Below are 19755 nucleotides of genomic sequence, written 5' to 3' on the forward strand. Positions count from 1 at the left end.
ATCTGTTATGGCCTCTATCAAAGAATGAAAGAAACAGGCGAGGTTGGAATATATGAATTTTGCTGTCAGCTGTTCCAGGAAGATGAAACGAGGGTGGGAGAGGTGGTAGAATGAAACCAATGTCCAAACTGACACTTCTCTTATTATCTCCGGAATTAATTTATCTGGGTCCACCCTGTTTGCCTCACAGCTTCCAGGGCCAGGTTTTACAGAATGGCTACAGAGGGACCTTAGAGATCCAAAGAGGGAACACAGTTTCACCAAGCCCCTCATTCATCACCATCTGGAGCAGTAGTCTCATTAATAACTGGGGCTTAATCCTCCACATTCAAAGAGACTCCCATTACCCAAAACAATAATTTTTTTAATTACCCAGGCAGAGTGGCAATCGCATATTGAATACTAAGAATGATTTAAACTAATGAATACTTTTGGAAGTTCCTTGAACATTTTAATGAATTAAAAATTATGAAATATTTATAAGCAGTAACAACACCATTTAGTACCATTAATAAAATAAATACATTAGTCAGAGAATGAAATTCATTGCTATTTTACTACTAGACATTGATGTCAATGACTGAATATTGCTCTAAATTACTTGTAAAATAGACCAATTATTTTAGTGTGATTAATCTTTTCAATTATTTCTTTTATGTAGTTGTAATTTGAAAGTAATTTTCTTTTGGGAGTACAATGAACTCAGCACACTGGTTCCTTATTTATTTATGTTTTGAAACCTTTTGTATCTGCCCACATTTCCAGGTGATTTTTCAATGGTCAAATATTTAAAACAGTCACCCAAGCAATCATTCTTGTTTCTAAGCACTTTGTGGGGGCATTTCTAATTTGCTTTATTAGTGATTATGAGTAAGCCATTCCAGAGTATAAAAGTCTCTGCCAACAGAAGCTGTGCATCAGAAGGGAAAGGAGGAGCGGACAAAGTTCTTTCCTGGTTCCACCAGCTGGGGCCTGGCTGTTTTAGACTCCACACTTAGTTGGCTTGAGGAGTCAGTGTGATAGGCAGGTCAACGTACTTTTAGGGTCTTCCCTGGACTTCAGCCATCCCCATGGGATTAAAAGGTCCTTTTCCTTTGGGGAAACCGTGGATTCTGTGCACTGAGTCACAAAAGAAAAAAACCGACTTTATTAGAGATAAAAGCATACAGAAGTAGCTGCCTTGGAAATCAAAATGTAGATCTGGGTCGTCAGGGTCTCTGTTGGAAACGGGGTAACCTCTCCCTTGGCCCAACTGTTGAGACAAGGCCCAAAGTGAAAGTGAAACGTAGATTCAATTTACCTGCCAATTAGAAAAATACTAGGGAATATTAAGGGATTATTATTAATATTATATGTGATAAGGATATCATAGTTTTTTAAAGTCTTTATCTTTCAGAGGTATATGCTGAGATGTCTATGGATAAGATAATATAATGCCTGGGGTTTAGGAAAAACAATCTGGTAAAGGAAGAGTGCAGTGGTGGGTTACAGCCAGCTCATACTCACCGGCAAGAGCTGATTGTTACATTTTCAGAAATCTTGCGAGCTAGCTGGTAAACAGTTACTGCTGAGAATTAAATTTTATAAACTGACAATTAAATAAAAAAGATAATATATTAAATGAAAATAAATAGCAACAACATAAATGAAAGGTGGATAGGACCCTGCCAACATATAACATACCATGGGCTAGTCCTACAGAATTATTCAGCCTTGGTTCCTGAATGGGGACATTCAGCTCAGACAGGGGACATGCGAGAGAGAGGGAGATGGTATTTATTGTGCCAAGCACTATGCTAGGGGTTCTACATACAATATCAGTTTTAATTTCCCAAAACCCATAATTATGTATATATAATAATTATATTATTAGAGGAAAACAAAACTCACAGATTGGAAAAAAAAAAACCTCTTCTGAGATCAAAAGGGTGGTAAATGATGGAGCTGGAATTCCACACTCATTCTGATTCCAAAGCCTGTAATCTCTCTCCTACATTGTAACAAAAAAAAACTTTATTCACTACTTACCATGGGAAAAACACTGTTAGTTGCTAATTGGGATATAAAGATTTTTTTTTAAAAAGAACCTAGCAGCTATTGAGCAAGACACATAAATAACCCTGGAAAGAAGTAGGCTGTTTTAAAACAGAAATATATAGAAACACAATTCTGGGCTGAGACTTCTGGGAGAAGATAATATTTGAGCAGAGATCTGAAAGACGTGGAGGACTGGGAGAAGCAGATATTGGGAATGGAGGGGGCATAGCTAAAAAAAAAAAGCTTAAAGGTGGGAAGGCGCTCAGGGAAATGTGAGTAGATCTCAGTGGCTAAATGAAATTTTAGTCATTCTAATGACTATCTTTTAAAGAGCACAGTCCACAGGTAAATTACAGGCAAGAAGTTTTAGAGATCAGGAGTTAAGAAGGGGAATGTTTGGTAAACGAGGTTCACCCTCCACCTGGAAGTCGCAGTGAGAACTAAGTGAGGACACCAGGCTGTGGCTCGGGTTCCTCTCTGGTTTTCACTTCCAAGCAATAGATCCACCACTGCATGATTGATTCAGTCCCTTGAAGAGACCAACCCAGGTGGTGGCCACCTGGATGCTGGCATCAGGTTGGCGATACTGCAGGTCCCATCACCCACTTGGCACGTTGTTGTCATTAACATGAAATGTTTGCAAGAGGCACCAGAAGAGTCAATTTATTTCTGTAAATGGTAGTTTCACCATGAAAAACTGAGTGGCAGAGAGGGAGTAGCTTCATTTTCAAAGGCTTCAGGCCAGAGAAGTCAGGGAGCTCAGGGCAACATCCACAAACACACCTCCACAGTCATCTCTCCTTTTACCCTCACGATTAAGGTCAATTTGGGGACAGCCGTTGACATACTGTTATTCCTATTTTAAATTAAAAAACAGGGTGCCAATTCTGGGGGAGACCTGATGTCTCTTTTGATCCATGGTGTTGCATTGTTTGTTGTTGTTGAGTTGCTCCATCATGTCTGACTCTTTGCGACCCTATGGACTGTAGCCAGGCTCCTCTGTCTGTGGAATGCTCCAAACAAGCATACTGGAGTGGGTTGTCATTTCCTCCTTCAGGGGATCTTCCTGACTCAGGGATTGAAAGTGAAAGTGTTAGTTGCTCAGCTGTGTCCTACTCTTTGCGACTCCATGGACTGTAGCCTGCCAGGCTCCTCTGTCCATGGAATTCTCCAGGCAGCAATACTGGAGTGGGTTGCCATTCCCTTCTCCAAGGGATCTTCTCAACCCAGGGATCGAACCTGGTCTCCTGCATTGTAGGCAGATTCTTTACTGTCTGAGCCACCAGAGAAGCCCAGGGGTCAAAACTGTTTCTCAAGCTTGGCAGGTGGATTCTTTACCACTAGTGCTACCGGGGAAGCCCTAGGGTAGTCTATGGCAAATAAGAGGTGGATTCTTTACCATTAGTGCCACCTGGGAAGCCTAAAGAGGTGGAAGTGAAAGAAATGAAACTGTTAGTCACTCAATTGTGTCTGACTCTTTGCAACCCCATGGACTGTAGCCTGCCAGGCTCCTTGGTTCATGGTATTCTCCAGGCAAGAATAGTGGAGTGGGTTGCCATTCCCTTCTCCAAGGGACCTTCCCAACCATGGGATTGAGCCCAGTTCTCCTGCATTGCAGGCGGATTCTTTACTGTCTGAGCCACCGAGGAAGAGGTGGAAACATGACTTAAATTCCCTGACTGCTGGTTCAGCGTTCATTCTGTGTTCTTTCTGAGAAAGGTGCATTGTAATTAGTTTGGAGGAAGACATCTCTACAAATGGAGCACCTATTCAATACCTTGGGCAAACTAAATGTAAGTCAGGGATGCCTTTTGGGGAGCAGTGTTTGTCGCAAGTAGAATGGAGATCTTAAAGCCATCACATCAAAACTCAATCTTAAGACAGAAACAAGTTTATATCAGGGTCACTATGCATTTAGTTTAGTACTGCTCAGTAAATACCTGTCGTATGAATGGGTGAATGCACAGATGGTTGGATGAATGAGTCTGCTACACAGAGAGCTTTCTGTTGGCAGTCCGAAGACAGCATTCTGCAGTAATTTCCTTTTATCAATACAAGCACAGACTAAAGAGGGTGCTGGGGTGCTGCTTGCTTTTGGAACAGAAAATATCCAGTTTGGGCCAGGCTGCCAGGAGCCCATGAGGCTATCCTTCATTTTACCCAGCTGGATTTTGGATCTTACTCTAAAGGCTAATTGGTTCCACATGGTTGGCCAAATATTGGAATCTGTTTGTGTAGCTTCTCTCATTTCATCTTGTCCCTTCTTGGTCTAAGGATGATATCCTCTAGTGCCCACCACTGTCTTTGATAAAGTAAGAAGAGAAGGGAGAGAGGGCCAGGTAATGCCATGCGTGTTTTATTGGAAACAATCATACCAGCTCCATACTTAGCATCTCAAAGCCAAGACCCACAGTGACAAAAATCTGTCTGGGGAAATGGCCCATATTCAAAGTACAATAGCCTTGGGCTTAGTCTTAATCATTTAAAGAAGGTCTGGTTAATGTAATTCCATTTTGCTATTACATTTAAAATAAGTACAGTTTAATAGGATCAAAAAGCTGGGGTTAATAGGAGAGTTAAAAATCAGACTGCCCAGCAACTCTCAAGTACTTTCATGTATTTCATGAAAACTCATTTGGAAGGTTTGTCAGACTGTGGAACTGGTGGGCTCCTCACCTTCACTTCCTCTAGGGCAGCTGTACTTGTGTAATTTTATATACTTGATTTTTATATAAGACTTTGTTTGAATTAAGAGTTAAGCCTCTAAAAAATGTTTGAAGATTGTGGATCTAGTTTACATGTCCTCATTTTAGGCACAGAGAGGTTAAGATAGCTGTCATCTCCCACTCTTTCGGGACACGTGTTTTAAGGTGTCTGCAGTGGTCTGACTGCATTTGACTCCTCGGATTCCTCCCCCTTCCTGAAGTACAGAAGTCAGTGAAATCACCCTCAGCACCATGGATAGTGTGAGTGAGGATTCTGACACCCTCTCTGAATGGATTAGAAGAGGTAATGTGTATGACAATGTCTTGATAGAGTAAGGGACCACGAGTACTTCTTGGTAAGAGGTTTGTTAGTGAGCTGAATGTGGCTCTGATCTGGGAAATCTCAGTTCTGATTCTTGTAGGTTCATGAAAGAACTATCGTATGAACTATGGTCACCTGCAATAAAATGTGTTTAGGCTTACATCCTTGATTTTCATGGATGGGAGACCCACTATTGATAAGGGTGTGCTGGTCCTTTTAAACTGCCTTTGACCCATCTGGGTAGGGAAAGGGAAATTCTGAATTGGTTTCTTAGAAAAACTGAGAACTTGACGACCATGAGATGGAGGTAGGAAGCACATTGGGCTAATCAGTAATTTAGTGTGTTAAAGTTCAAGGCAAATTTTTGAGTGTTTGTGCATTCAGTTTCCACATGGTGAGGGAGGCAGATTAAATGCTTTCTGGGGTCCTTACTAGCAGTGACCTTCCACAGGTAGCACCAATGTGTGGTAGCTAACAGCATGGATGCTGGAGCCAGATGGCCTCCATTCCAATATCAGCTGTGAGACTCTGGGTACATGACTTTGGTCTCTGTGCCTAGTGATGATAATAATAATGCATACCTCACAGTGTTACTGGAAGGATTAATGAGTTAATATATGAATGTGCATAGAACAGGACCAGGCACATAGAAGGTGCTAGGTGGGTGTCTGCAATATGTAATTTTATGAGCACACTGACCGTTTTCAAGTTCTTTTCAAGATGCTAGTCCTGCTATTCTGACATATTTTTCAGTAGGTTCCTCTGAACCTGAGGGGTCCCAGTGAGTGTACTGCATAATCTTATGCTTTAGTTGTCTGCTGAAGAAAGGTCATTATGAAAGGGTTAATGTTTCCCTGGGAGCCTGAGCATGTAGGGGTTGATATCCCTGCCCTCAGTACTGAATACACACACCACTCTTTCAAGATGAGGGAAAAACCTCTTCCAAGTAATTTCCACTCACTACTACTTTCTTTTGGGAGTAATAGGGTAATAGCCCAAAGCTATAAAAGCAGGAGCAGCATTTATCAATTGATTGATTAGCTGATCAGTCAACAAATATTTACATCGTGTTTCTTATGTGTTTAGCATGGTGTTAACTGTACTCTAGAGAAATAAAAGCAATATAAGACAAGGTTCTGAACCTCGTTAGGGCCCCAAAATGACTAACTGAGAAAAAATCATAAAATAGCTACTAAATTTAGATGCAGAGAGCAAAGTCTTCCAAGAATAACTTTTTTAGCTGTGAGTGATGTTCTGGAGCGTTTGGGCCCCAAGCTGGATCTTAAGTGACGAATAAGTGTTCAAAACATAAGGCCTGGGATCAAGTAGGCATTATTGGCATAGTATAGAGAACACCAGTCTGCTAGAGGAGAGATGTGGAGAAACAGAGGGCATAATGTTGGGCAGGTACAGAGGGGCCAGATTGTAAATGACTGTGAAAATCAGGCAGATGTACTGTGGCTTCCCAGGCAGGATTGAGAAGTGGTAACAGTACCAAGGTCATAGTCAAGGTGGTCCTGATGTTAATCCCAGCTCTACCATCAACCAGTGGGTGATCTGCAGCCATCACTTTTCTGGCCCCAAGAAATGAGTGAAGTGGTCCAGCCCAATCTTCATATTTCTGATGTGGTAGACAATAAGAAGTTCCTGGAACCTCATGAAAATGCCATAAGCAAAGGGAATTTGGAGGAGATTTTTCTGGCAATGTATGAAGGATGGATAATGGTATCAGGGAGAGTAGCTGGCTATTGCTAAAGTTCCAGAATACATATATGAAGGCCTGAATAAAGCATGTGGCTGAGGAAATGAAGTCAGAAGGATAAACTTGAGAAGCAGTAACAGTGGCATCTAGACAGCAACAGATAGAATGTGAGACAGCCACAAGCCTAGAGCCCAAGGCTTGATCATCTGGATATAGGGATAAGAAGAAGAGTCAAAGATAATTCTAAGGTAAGTAAAACTCCAGCCTCTACACATTCCATTAAGGCAGCAGAATGTCATGGATAGAAATACTGGCTTGGTGATCAGACTGCTTTGGGATTGAGTGTGGCTCTACCTTTTCCTAACTGTACAATGATGGCAACTTTAGAAACATTTGTGAGGTTCAGTTTCCCCATACGGAAAATGAGGATAATAGTACTTATTTTTTAGTGTTATTGTAAAGTTCACAGGAGATAACTAACACATGTAAAGCGATCAGCACTCTATCTGTGCACATGCTAAGTGCTCCATAGATGTGAGCTTTCATTGCTTACTAACTGATCAGCTAACAACTGTTACATTCTATGATAACAGGTGTCAGGATTCACAGGGAGTCACGACCTCTGCCTCGATGGCACCCACAGATAGATATCTTCTCTTTTGCAAGAAGAATTGTCCCAATGACCCCATCTCCAGTTTAGTTAAAATGGCACTTCTTTTCTTGTGCGAAAAGGAAGGGTTGTAGAAGTCTACAGAAAGCAGACCAGATACCCTACAAGCTGAAAAGCTGAAAGTGAAAGTCATGTCCAACTCTTTGTGATTCCATGGACTACAGCCCACCAGGCTCTTCTGTCCATGGGATTCTCCAGACAAGAATACTGGAGTGGGTAGCCATTCCCTTCTCCAGGAGATCTTCCCAACCCAGGGATCAAACCCAGGTAGAAAGTAGACTAGATATCCCACAAACCTATTAACAACCCTGGCTAGCATGTCATCAGCATGATCAGCCCCCTCAAATGTACTGCTTCTCTTAGCTCCTCCCCTTCATGACCTAACTAAAGCAATGATCTCAGAAAACACAGATGTTTGTCTACATCAAACAGGCCTTGGGTATGCCTCCAAAACAATTCCTTCTCTTTAAATATATGAGGGTAGCTTTAGGATACTTCTTATGTTTTCAACTTGTCCATACCACCTGACATGCACCTGAATTTGTTCCATTATAGGAGGAAGAGTTAGAAGTTCTCAGGAAACACTGGGATCACTCTGTTCTCTGCCTCACATGTCCACAGTGGTCCTTTCATACCTCTTGGTGGCCACAGGATTCCAAACCTGAGAAGGAGCACAGAGGACACCTGCTTCCCCATGAAAACCATCTGTTCTTGGACTTGCAGCCTCTGAAGGAAGGTAGCTGGGCCATAAGAACCTTCCCAGGTCTCTTGGCAGGTCCATTTTCCCTAAGGAACCAGAGACAGATTTTTTTTCTCCCTCCTTAAGAGAGTGTCCTGCCAGAAGAAACACTTTCCGGACCATTAGAGAAAGTTGGAGAGGTCAACTCTCTTGGTTTTGTAAGGGTAGAGAAGCAGAAAAGAAACACATCTTGTAAACTGTGCAATGGATTCCTGCAAATGCAACATAAACTACAGAGGGAGAATACTATAGGTGAAAGGAAGTTGTAGGAGTAAGGAAGGAAAAATGTGCACAGCTGGTTGAGATCTTTCAAAGGTGCAAAGAATTTTTGCAGGAGTATTTGTCCTGGGCCTAATATTTGGAGTTTTATAGCCTCTTATTCCCTTCTGATGCTGCTGAAATGAGATTAGGCCAATTCTGGGAACTCATACCTTCTCCCTGACACATTCCTGATAACTGGCTCCATTTCAACACATGACCTCTTTTGGACAGTACATGGACCCTTGACATCTGTAAGGACTGACGATGTCCAGAGACGTTCACAAATCCCTAAGTTCGTGAGTGTGGAAACATTTGTACAAGCTCCTGGCTTTCTCCCAAACCACATGTTTCTTGTACATCATCTCACATCACAGGCTAGGCACCTTTTCAATTTGAACTGAAGTTTAATCTATCATGTTATGATAGATTTTTCTTTTTCTGACACATAAACCAGTTTTGATTAAGAAAAAAAAAAAAAAGAAAGAAAGAAAATCACTTTGTGAAACTTCTTGCAAGGCCAGCAATGAATGAAGAGCAACAGCAAGGTAAGGAACTGGGTGGTCAGTAGGGTCCCTACCTAAAGGAGTCCCTTTTGTATACAGCTTCATATTCAAAACTGGGCCTCAACATGCAACCGATGGCTATGTGTAATGAGCCTTCATGGTTGCTGATAAACATTCTAAATGGAGAGGTTAGGCCTGGGAGTACCACAGACTCCCTTTCTGTCCATACTTCATTCCTGAGCCTCCAGACCACAGGTTCCATAGCACAGGTTAGTGAACCTCTAGGAAGAAGCGGGCACAGCAAGACAATAGTGGCTATGAAAGCAACTTGTTTCCTAAAGATTTGTGTAATTCAAGTCCATCTTATATACCCTTTACATGTGGAAAAATAATAAAGGATATTTACAATGATGACCCTAGGTCTTCTGAAGAATCAAGGAAAGATCAACCTCATATCTGTATCAATGATCAGTCTTCTCCTGCATACGAATCACACTTGGAGCAATGTCTAATGAAAAATATATATAAAATATGATCTTGAAAATAGGAATAGAAGATCAAAAACTCTGTAGAGGGAAGGGAAAATAAGTTTATCAAATAACTACACAGATATAATTTACTGTGATTGAGTATTACATTTAGCTCAGAGTTTCCTGGCAGCAAAGACAAAAAGAAAAAAAAATTGACAAATTACTCTTCAGGAGAGCGATGTCTTCTCTTGGTAATAAATTTTGAAATAAATTCACAGTGTGGAGTTATGCAAAAGGAATTCAATGACACATGCCTTGATGATTTTTACAAAATAAGCAAGAATTTTCACATATAACCATTTCCCACATTGTCCCTTAATAACAGTTTAAATCAAATCATTAAAAATACTTAATTGTAAATTTTACCTCAGCAGGGGAAAAAGTAAAGTACTAATCATTGTAAAGTTAGTGGGATGGAGATACATGTGAAAAAAAAAAGGCAGAATGTTGATAATTTTTGAAACTGGGTTGAGGGTATATGGGAGCCCATTGCACTATTCTATTCACTTGTAAACATTTGAAAATTTCCACAAAACAAAACAAAACCATAGCTGAAAGCATTTGGACTCCAGGGAAGTTAAGCTAATGTGTTATCCAACAAAGACTATATTCTATTTGATATAGCTTTAAGTTAAGTAGATAAAACATTATAACTCAATCTTTGAAAATTGATTAGCTGGGCTGTGAACCACTTGGCAATATTCAGAATCAGACCCAAAGCACTGGAGACACTTCTGTATAAGTGTGCATATTTCCAGCTAATTATGGTGGCAGATTACTGACCTACTTAAGACAATAAGCTACCAAGGAGTGGAGGGGGAAAGCCATATTCAGATACCTTCACTGCAGTTCTTCAGGGCAAAGAAGTCCACTGCAGATAAGCTTCGGTTTCCATTTGAGATGTATTCCAGGGCCACTCGGAACGGGTTCTCTGGGCGCCCAATTCTTCCCTGAAGCACAGTCCAACTGGTTGCATTGGAAAGCAGAGGGGAAAAACACAGAAAAACAGTGATGAGAGGCAGACCTAACCTGCAGAGAGGTCCCATGCCTGCCCTGACCTCAGGGTCCATGTTCTACATTCCGTACGAAGAGGTGGAACCCTAAGTGGTTCTGAGGATGATCAATCTGACAGCCACACACACACACACACACACACACACACACATTTATTTCGTTCTTGTCCAACTAACTCAGAGACCCAATTCTTAAACCTACTGTGGCCACTGGTGTTTCTTTTGTCTCACTTTTTAGGCAACTCCAGACCTTTGGACTATTTCATACAGGAAAAACTATGTACACCTGAGAAAATCTGCCAGCAGAGTGAAGGAATAGTCTTCAAAGCATTTATCAGTATACTCATAATTATCTCTGGAAAGAATGCTTGGTTTTTGGAATTTTATCTGATCCTCAAATCTCAGAATCCTTGGGTTTGCTATATAGTTACCTAAGGGAAGCTAGCAAGTGCTATTTATTGACTGCAGGAAAATTAAAGTGCATTGAAGCATGTATTTTGGGGTAAAAGCTACCTAAGATTGACGTGGACTCTGCAAAAAGGTGCAAACAGAAGAAGACAGTAGCAGGTCAAATGTGAGCTCTGCATCTGTCTATAATCAAGGACACTGACACAGCCAGAGAATAGAGAATAAGCTAAATGAACATTTTTACACCTCACTCAGTCTATTAACCTCTTGGAATAGCCTCCTGTCACTGATTGGACATCAAATTTACTTCCCAACACTGATTCAGGTTTTTTAAAATATATAATTATTTTGATAACTTTGTGTGGAGAATGGAAATTACCTGGACTATTTCATATTTTCTTTCCTTTTAAAGAAAAACAATTTTATTGAGGTATAATGTACAATAAATTGCACATCCAAAAGTGTACAATTTGATGAATTTTGACATGTGGATTCACCTTAACTCATCACAATGTTTCATACTGTCTTACCACTAGGTTGGGCTTGGGTATGGTAGTATGAGTGCTAAGGAACTTAGGGAAAGACTAGTTTTTTGTTTAAAAAAATTTTAAAGCATCCTCCCAAATTTCAAGTGTAACAATATTAAAAATTCAGAGAAGTTGGTAAAGGAAAGTAAAAGTCACCCAGAAACTCATCTAGAGACTACCATGGTAAACACCTCTGTAAGCAGCATTGTAGCTACAGTTTTACACAAATAAGGTCATACACACACATGCTCCCTCATTGGTTTGTCACAAGACAATATAAATTACATGATCAGGTCAAAGACTGCATTTAACGATTGTGCATTGCTCCTGGTTTTTCCTCTTTATGATAATGCTGAGGCTAGCCCTGCGAATTTATCTTAGGACAAATTCTTAGAACCTGGGTCAAAGCATATATGCATTTAAAACTCTGAGGATATTGTCAGTCCTCTAACACTGAATTAGAGGGCTCATTTCTCCATTTGTTTGTTAACACGGGATCCCATCAAATCTTTTCCATCCACTAACTTTTGGTGAGGAAAGCATCACCCAAAGCAATCTATGGTCTTTCAGGGAGGTGTTCCTGGATGGGAATTGTGTGTCTCTGGTTCTTGCCATGTTGCTGGGCATGCAGTGAGGTTTGCTGGATGAAGAAGGCAGTGCTGTTCCCTTTCTATGCTCTTCTGTAGTTAATTCTGAGCACTGGAGCCACTGTCTCCACCATTTGATAAAAGTGTATTAAGTTTCCCCACAATAGATGCTGTAGAAGGGACTATTGCTGTTGTGAAGTTTGTTCTCTGTTACTGTACCCAACAGGATTTCTGTCCAAAATAAAACCAGTGCAACTGAATAAGGAAAAGGAGGCCTTTCAGTTAAATATAGAACTGTCAAAGAAAAAAAAAATTGAAAAGAAAGTGTAAATGAGGGGTTCTTAAGGAAAAAACGGACAAACAGAGCAGAAATTTTCTTGTTCTTTTGAAAAACAAATGACTCTATTTTTGAGGGAAGATGGTGGCGAAAAGGCATGACTATTCATATTCTTCCACAATCATAGCTCTCTGCTCCAAGGAATGATGGATTTTAATTCCAGGTGCACAGTGGCCCTTGATGATGATTTCCATTTCTGTATTGGCACTAGCCCTCTGGATAAATGTGTCAAGAGTTTTAGGAATTAGTTTCTGAGTTACTGATGCAATAACTTTTGTCTGAAATTCTCTGGCCTCCCATAGTTTACTGCTGCAACTTTAATAACTTTCAGAGCAGTTGCCAAACATGATTTTATAACCAGGGAAGTTGGGACTGAAAAAGGGCAAGCTTATACCTAGGGTCAGATTTGTCTAAGAGATAGCAAAAACCCTATGGGGGGTAAAAAAAAAAAAAAAAAAAAAAACACCACACACTCTCTTATCTCTCTGCCTCCATTTTCTTGGCTGACATCCCAATGGTCATGAAACTTGCTCCTTAGGGTCCTATTTTCCTCTTTAGCTGGTGGCAACTCTACTTGTGCTTGCAAGGGGGAAGGTGATGTTCTAACCTAGAGCCTCCTAGAGACAAACGTACAGCTATATCCACGTGCTGGGGATTTGCAGTTATCTCAGCACTGGTGCTTCGATCAATCAACATGACACTGTGGGGGCATCCATCTGGACTTCAGGAAGCCAGAAGCATGGTCTGGATGGCCTGTCACCATCCATTATCTTCCAGTTGTCTCTCTGGAGCTCTTCACTTCCAGTTCTGGCTCTGCCCACCATTTGCCTGATGACTTTGAACAAGGCACTTTACTCCAAATGCCTGAAATTTTAAATGTTTTCTAACCAGTTGTATTCTCAACCACAGAAAGTATCTCCCACTTTGTGTAAATTTGCTGAGATAACAACTGACTACACATTTTTTGCTGAGTGGCTACATCATAATGAATAAATCAGAGTCCACTGAAGAAGGCAGGAGGGTTGGTTTGTGAATATCAAGGTCCATTTCTGACCTGGAGGCTGGAAGTTGTATATTCAAAGGCCATCAGGTTGGGAACTGAGTCCCAGATTATGGTCCTAGACTTGCATGGGGTATGTTAAGTCCCAGAACCCACTTGGGTTTTAGTTTCTTCATTAGTAAAATGTTAAGAGTTCTCCAAGGTCTCATACTGATCTGATATCAATACTTCTCTAGCAGATCACCCAAGTCTTAGTGACAAAACACTTTACCAAAACCCTGAAAGCTTCAGTGGGCCAATAATATTCTACAGAAGGTGGAAGAATGATTTGTCAAATAACCCAGACTTATTTCTCCAAAGAGACTCAGTTCTACCTGCTCAGAGAAATGAAGAGACCAGTTCAAGGTCACCCATTTGGTTACCTGAAGACCAAAGATTAAAATCAAATATATTATTGCTCCACAACTGCAAGAACAAGAGACAATGTGACCCATGAATCAGTGTGTATATTCCGTCACATTTCATATTGCTAGAATCATGGAGATAAAGAAGGATGTGTTGACTTAGCATGGCTACAGGGAATCACCAGTCTGGGTTATGAGGATAGACAGGCCAGTCAGACAGTGAAATACCTTGTCAGAAAATGCACACACAAAAAACCAAAAAAGTCATAAGAAGATATGACGTGGAAACAAAAAGAAACTCTAAGGTTCCTACTGCCCCATACCAGGTCAGTCTCTCTAAGTTTAAAGGAGACTGGCACTTCTGATGTGAGACAAGCTGCTGATGAGATTGAAGGGTTGGCAGAATGTGTCAAAAGGATGAAGGCAGAAAGTTATTTTAAGTCCAGAATGAAGGGGCACTTTCTGACAGCACTTGAGGGCCATGGGTGGCACCTGACAAGATGGAGGAATGTGTATTACTTCCTGCTATGTGATATTCTGATAGGCATGATGTTGATGTAGGGCTGGCTCACAAAAGTGAGCCATCAAACCTACATGCTGGTCAATGGAATACCTTTCTGAGATGGTTTTAGCTGCTTCAATATCAGAAGGCCTACATTCACTTCTCAGCTCCATGATCTACTAAGCAACCATAGGCAAATGATATAATTTCTCTCACCTCCTATTTCCTTATTTTTTAAGGTGGAAGTCATAATGCCTAGCTTTCTAGATTGCTGTAAGGATTTCTGAGAAAGATGTACACAAGAAATGTCCTTATCAGAGGCTCAATAAATGGGAGCTATTCTTACAGAAGACCAGAGCTTTTTTTCATAGAAGGCACCGGTCCATGAAACTATCTGCATCTCAATTCATTTATAAGATTCAAGTGGGAGAGTAAAGTAGGTAAAAGAAGGTAAGAAAGGCATTAGCAATTTATGAATAGCAGCCACCTTTTGCTTAAATGGGGAAAAATTTTTAGTTAAAAGAAATTATGTTAGCAAAAAAAGAAACTATGTTGAAACACCCTTACAACAAAATACGTTAGGATTGGACTATGATAGCAGATCAATATTCTGTCCAGAACTCTCTAAAGGCCCCATCTCACTTTGGAGTAAAATCCTCTACTTAGCTTCCTATTTTTCTGTAGCATGTGAAAAGATGCCTTATGTCTAGATGTTGGTTAGGATTTGTTGAATTGAATTCCATTTCTCAGGTATTTATTGGTGCATTATTGTACACTAGATAACATATTAAATGCTCTGAGGATCCTTAGAGTTGAGGATGTACCTTTGCATTTAAGGAGCTTACAGACTGGTGAGGAAGAGTAAAAGTATGAACTGAACCTTACAGTGAATAGCAGTATAGAGGAGCTGAATGAGCAGCACAGGCATTATGTGGTGTTGAATCACAGAGAGCAAAGTGATGTCTTAAATCCAGTGATCAGGAGAGGTGTAACTTGAGGATGGGTTGTGAAGAAGGGGCAGGAGCTGGGAAGAGGGTGATGTAGAAAGAGAGGCTGGCATGAGCACATGAGCAGAGCCCATACAGATTGTGTATACAGAAAACAGGTGGTTCTGTCTGGTGGGAGTCAACGTTTTTCACTAATTTCTATAGGAAGGAGGTCCTCTGTGTCTTGCCACACTCCCCAACTCTCCCCAACCTCAACGTCCTTATACCCAGAGTGATGGATCATTCATCATTGCATCTTCCAGGCCTGACACATTTTACACACTTAACAAGTATTTGTTGAATAAGAGAACAAATGTACCAACAGATTTCTGTTAAATGAGACAAGATTCTGACATTCTTGGCCAAAATTTATATTGTAGTTTGCACTGTTTGCTGAACCCAGGGTAGGCAAGACATGAGCTAAGAGGCTGGAAGGAAACTCAAGGAGCCACAGGAACTGCAGAAACATTTATTTCCTCCTGACTGGCATGGCAGCCATTACACAGCCTCTCTCCTGGTTGACACAGCAGCCGTAGCAGCAGCCATAACATAACCATAACATAGGCATAGCATAACCTCATATAACATATCCATGATATTGCTCCAGTACAGCCCTGATGCAGCAGCAGCCAGGGCTTTCATGGTGAAGCTTATACAGGTGTACTGCACAAAGTAGCCTGTGACCAAGCGACTATCTTATGACACATATGCACAGTGCTGTAAGTGATCTCAGCTGTTACATGATCATTATTTATTTATTTATTTTTTTAGTTTTGAAAAAGGCTTTTATTTTAATGGGAAATTACATACCACCATTGGAATTAAAATAAATCAATTGCTACAAATGATGCTTGAATTAAAATATCTATCTGTACATGATCATTATTTATAAAACGTGGGCAAAAGCGAGAGGCCGTGGGGCCAGAAAGCCTGACCATGCCATCTTGGCTAATTCGCTCTTTCCCTATAGTAGTGAAGTTGAGTTAATCTGAAAGTTCAAGTCAATTCATTATTGTTAGCTCTCATCCATTCAAGTGGTAATGATACCTTCCCTTAGGAAGAAACTAAAGACTGGGAAATTTGGGGGGTTGAAGGAAGTTTGGGATTTTTTCACTGTATAGTTCTTGGCTCCCCCTTTGCCCACACGTAGGTCCCATCTTTAAAGGGGCAGGGCCATGGAAAACCATCAAACTAGCTTTTGTTCAAGGACCTAGACTCCAAAGAAGGAATCAGAGTTACAGTAACTGAGACATGGAGGGCACCTGAGTGCTCAACTAGGAGAGGTCTCATCTCATGCATGAACACCCTCTAGAACCCAGGTCAGCCTTGAACCTTGTTAATGAATATTAACAAGGGCAACAATTCTAATGATATTAATAACTGCACTAATAATGTGATCAGTTAATATTTATTGAGGGCCTATTCTGTGCTCTGCTTCTAGTTGAGTTTTAAACCTACTGTCGTGTGACTCCATGGTCTTTATGAACACCTACCTAAATTGTCCTTTTAAGCTTCTTGAGGTTAGAAACCATGTCCTCCTGGGCCTTTGTTTCAATTTCTGGCCCTGATGAATACAGCTGGGGATTCGAAGCTAAAAGATATGGTCATCCCACATTCTGTAGTGGCTACAAGTGCCAAGCTATTCAGGTGGTGACTACCCCCTTGCCAGGATAGCTAAGCTCATGGATTAACTGAGGATGATGGAAACCACACAAATTAGACAACCAGCCACGTCATTTTCACATGGAGCTTAGTCACATGATTACTATTATTACTGAGCATAAGACTGTCAAGGCTCAGGCCACACAGCTGACATTCCTTCACATATCCTCTTGCTAAGACTCTCTTTTGACAAGTGTCGGGATGTGGGTGTGGAGGTGTGAAGGTTCATTAGAAATAAGGGATTGAGCCTGTGGCAGCTCACCTAGATCGATAAAAAAAAAAAAAAGTCAATTGCACCTCTCTCCCTAATCTTATCCTAAAGGAAAGAAGCACACATAACTTTCAAGGTTTTTTAAAAATAGACCTTGTAGTAATTCTACAGCAAATATAAACCATTCAGCACTATTTTTTATTGTTTCCATTAAATCAGCCTGCATTTAAGGCATTTTTATGGGAGATAGCAGGGGAGAAAATGCCAGATCAATGTAAATTTTACTGTAAAGTCCTTTGTTGCTAGTTAATTTTCTGTAATAATAATTACAGTTGGTATGTGGTATGGGGTCTTTTACCAAGTAGCCCTGGCTTTGTTATTCCTTGCCCTTCAAGATTTCCCAGAAGTTAGATGTGTGTGCCCCAGAGAGGATTGGATCTGGATGGAAACTATGTTTCCAGTTGATTCAGGATGTGGTTCCCACCAGCCCGTGGTGGAAAGAGATGCCCTGAGGCTGAGGGTGGCTTCTGGCTCTTTGGAGGGAACTGTGGGAGCAGTGAGGTGCTGAGACAGGGATGGGCTCACTGGGGCCACAGTGGACTCGGTAGAGACCTTAGCATTGATGGTCAGAAAGCAGTTTTGGTTTCTATCAGACATGTTGTGTGAATGACAGGGATCTGGAAGGTGGCCCAGCTTTCCCTAGGTGGGGGCTAAGAAAATGTTCTCAAGCTGCCTTTCCCCTAATTCTTCTGTCATCCTCTTGAGCAAAGAAAAAAGTTGAATGGTTTTTGGCTCTTCTTCCTGGCCTCTCTTTAGCTTCTAATTTTATCTCCTTCCCTCTCTCCCTCCCTCCTTTCCTTCCTTCATTCCTTTCTCATTTATTCCTTCCCTTCCTTTTTTCTTTCCTTTGTTTAGGAGAAGTATATTGATTAAAAGCACAAACCTTGGAGGCAGACTTCCCATTTCATAATCTCAATTTTACCTCTTACTGACTGTGACTTCTGGCCAGCTACCTACCTAATCTCTCTGTGCCCAAGTTCCATCATTAAGAAGTAGGGATAGTAAAAGACCCTATAAGAGGTGTGGTGAAGACCATGTGGATTAAGACATGCACAGTACTTAGCTGACACTCAGGAAGCATTAGCTAATACTGTTACTATTAGGTTAGTGTTTCTTCTCTCTCTTACACCCGCTATGGCAGATGACTTTACGAGGAAGGACTTTACGAGAGGGTGAAACAGGAAATTGACTGAATATGATGGGATTTCAGGGATTAGAGGGGAGCCTCCCACCCCAGAACACCAAAACTTTGGGGATTCTTTCCAGTCTCCCATGCAGAGCTGAAGAGACAAATGCACAAATGCAAATACCCCAAGGAACATTGTGCCAGGCACTCGATATACATCTCATTTATTTGTATGTGTGTATCTATTCATTTACATTCTGCTTCATTCCAGAAAGGATTTAAGGCAGCTATTTTACTTTATTTCATTTAATTTTCACAATAAATGCATGAGACAGATATGATCATCTCCATTTTATAAGAGAGAAAATCGAGGCTCAGAGAGCTTATAAACTTGCCCATGTAGTAAATGGTAAAAGGTGATATGAACCCAAGACGATTTATCTTCAAAACCGTTGCACTTCCTACTATATCGTACATGGGTGTAAATTTATGTTAAACATAAATAACTTGTTTATTAAAAGAATTTTTTAGTGGGTCAGAGGTGGCTAGTATTTGAAGAACAGCAGTGCTCAGAAAAGGCTGTATCCAGGAAATATTTAGCTTCTTCCAGTGCTGTCTCAGGCTATCTTATTTCTTTTCCCCTCAAGCTCCACATCATCACAGCCATGTGGGAATACATGGGACTGTGTCAGGCAAATATCCACCCAGTTCCCTGGTGGAGAGCTTTTCTTCATTCTATACACCAGGCCACGCACAAAGAGGAGACTGAGACTGGACCTCTGCAGTCATTGCCCCTAGGTCACTGGAAGTGAGGTGGAGACTATTAGACTGATGATAGCCACATTTGTAAGAAAAAATGTTAGTAGAAGAAATGTTCTTAAATGACCTCCCTGTGACCAATCTGCTTGCTGGATTAACATAATCTCTACATTTTCTTTTCAAAGGCACACCCTGTGCTCTGAGTGTTCAAGGTCACTGAATGTTCAAGGTTACTCTCTCATGCTCCTATACCTTCCACTCCTATCACTTGAGTTAGTAGCTTATTCCCAACTCTGTTTATGCCAATTGTACTTACTAAGTTGATACAACATGAGCAAGAAAAATTGGAATTACTTTTTGAAGACTAGTAGATGTAAGTCATTAAAAATAATTCTTGTTTAATTAGATGTGAATAGGGCAATAGAAAAGATTAAGAAAAAGACCTTAAAAAATCCTGAAAACCTTCAGAGTGGTTCACAAGGACTTGAAAATTATTTTCATTTTAGAAAAACTGAAACTGAAAATCATGGATGTGGTGTCAGGAATGCGATTTATACAGAAAGACACTGTAGAACGCCCAAGCAACAGGCCAACACTGGAAGCAAAAGCCTGGGCCCTATAGCAAGAGTCTGGTGGATTAGCATATGTTTAGAAACTGCTGGTTAAAATGTATAAGGATGTAAGTTGATTCTCAAGCAACTATT

At 40.7% G+C, this 19755-nt stretch overlaps 1 protein-coding gene across 1 annotated transcript in view; it reads right to left on the reverse strand.

Moving 5' to 3' along the window:
* ALK (ALK receptor tyrosine kinase) overlaps window positions 1-19755 on the reverse strand; it is a 759079-nt gene that overhangs the window by 187388 nt on the left and 551936 nt on the right. Inside the window, exon 5 of the mRNA XM_081484296.1 lies at window positions 10308-10435. Coding sequence (XP_081340422.1) covers window positions 10308-10435 — 128 coding nt within the window. The remainder of the gene's footprint in view (window positions 1-10307; window positions 10436-19755) is intronic.

The sequence above is a fragment of the Giraffa tippelskirchi genome, chromosome 4 (genome assembly GCF_054371585.1).
Source record: "Giraffa tippelskirchi isolate mGirTip1 chromosome 4, T2T-mGirTip1v1.2.pri, whole genome shotgun sequence".
Classification (NCBI taxonomy): domain Eukaryota; kingdom Metazoa; phylum Chordata; class Mammalia; order Artiodactyla; family Giraffidae; genus Giraffa; species Giraffa tippelskirchi.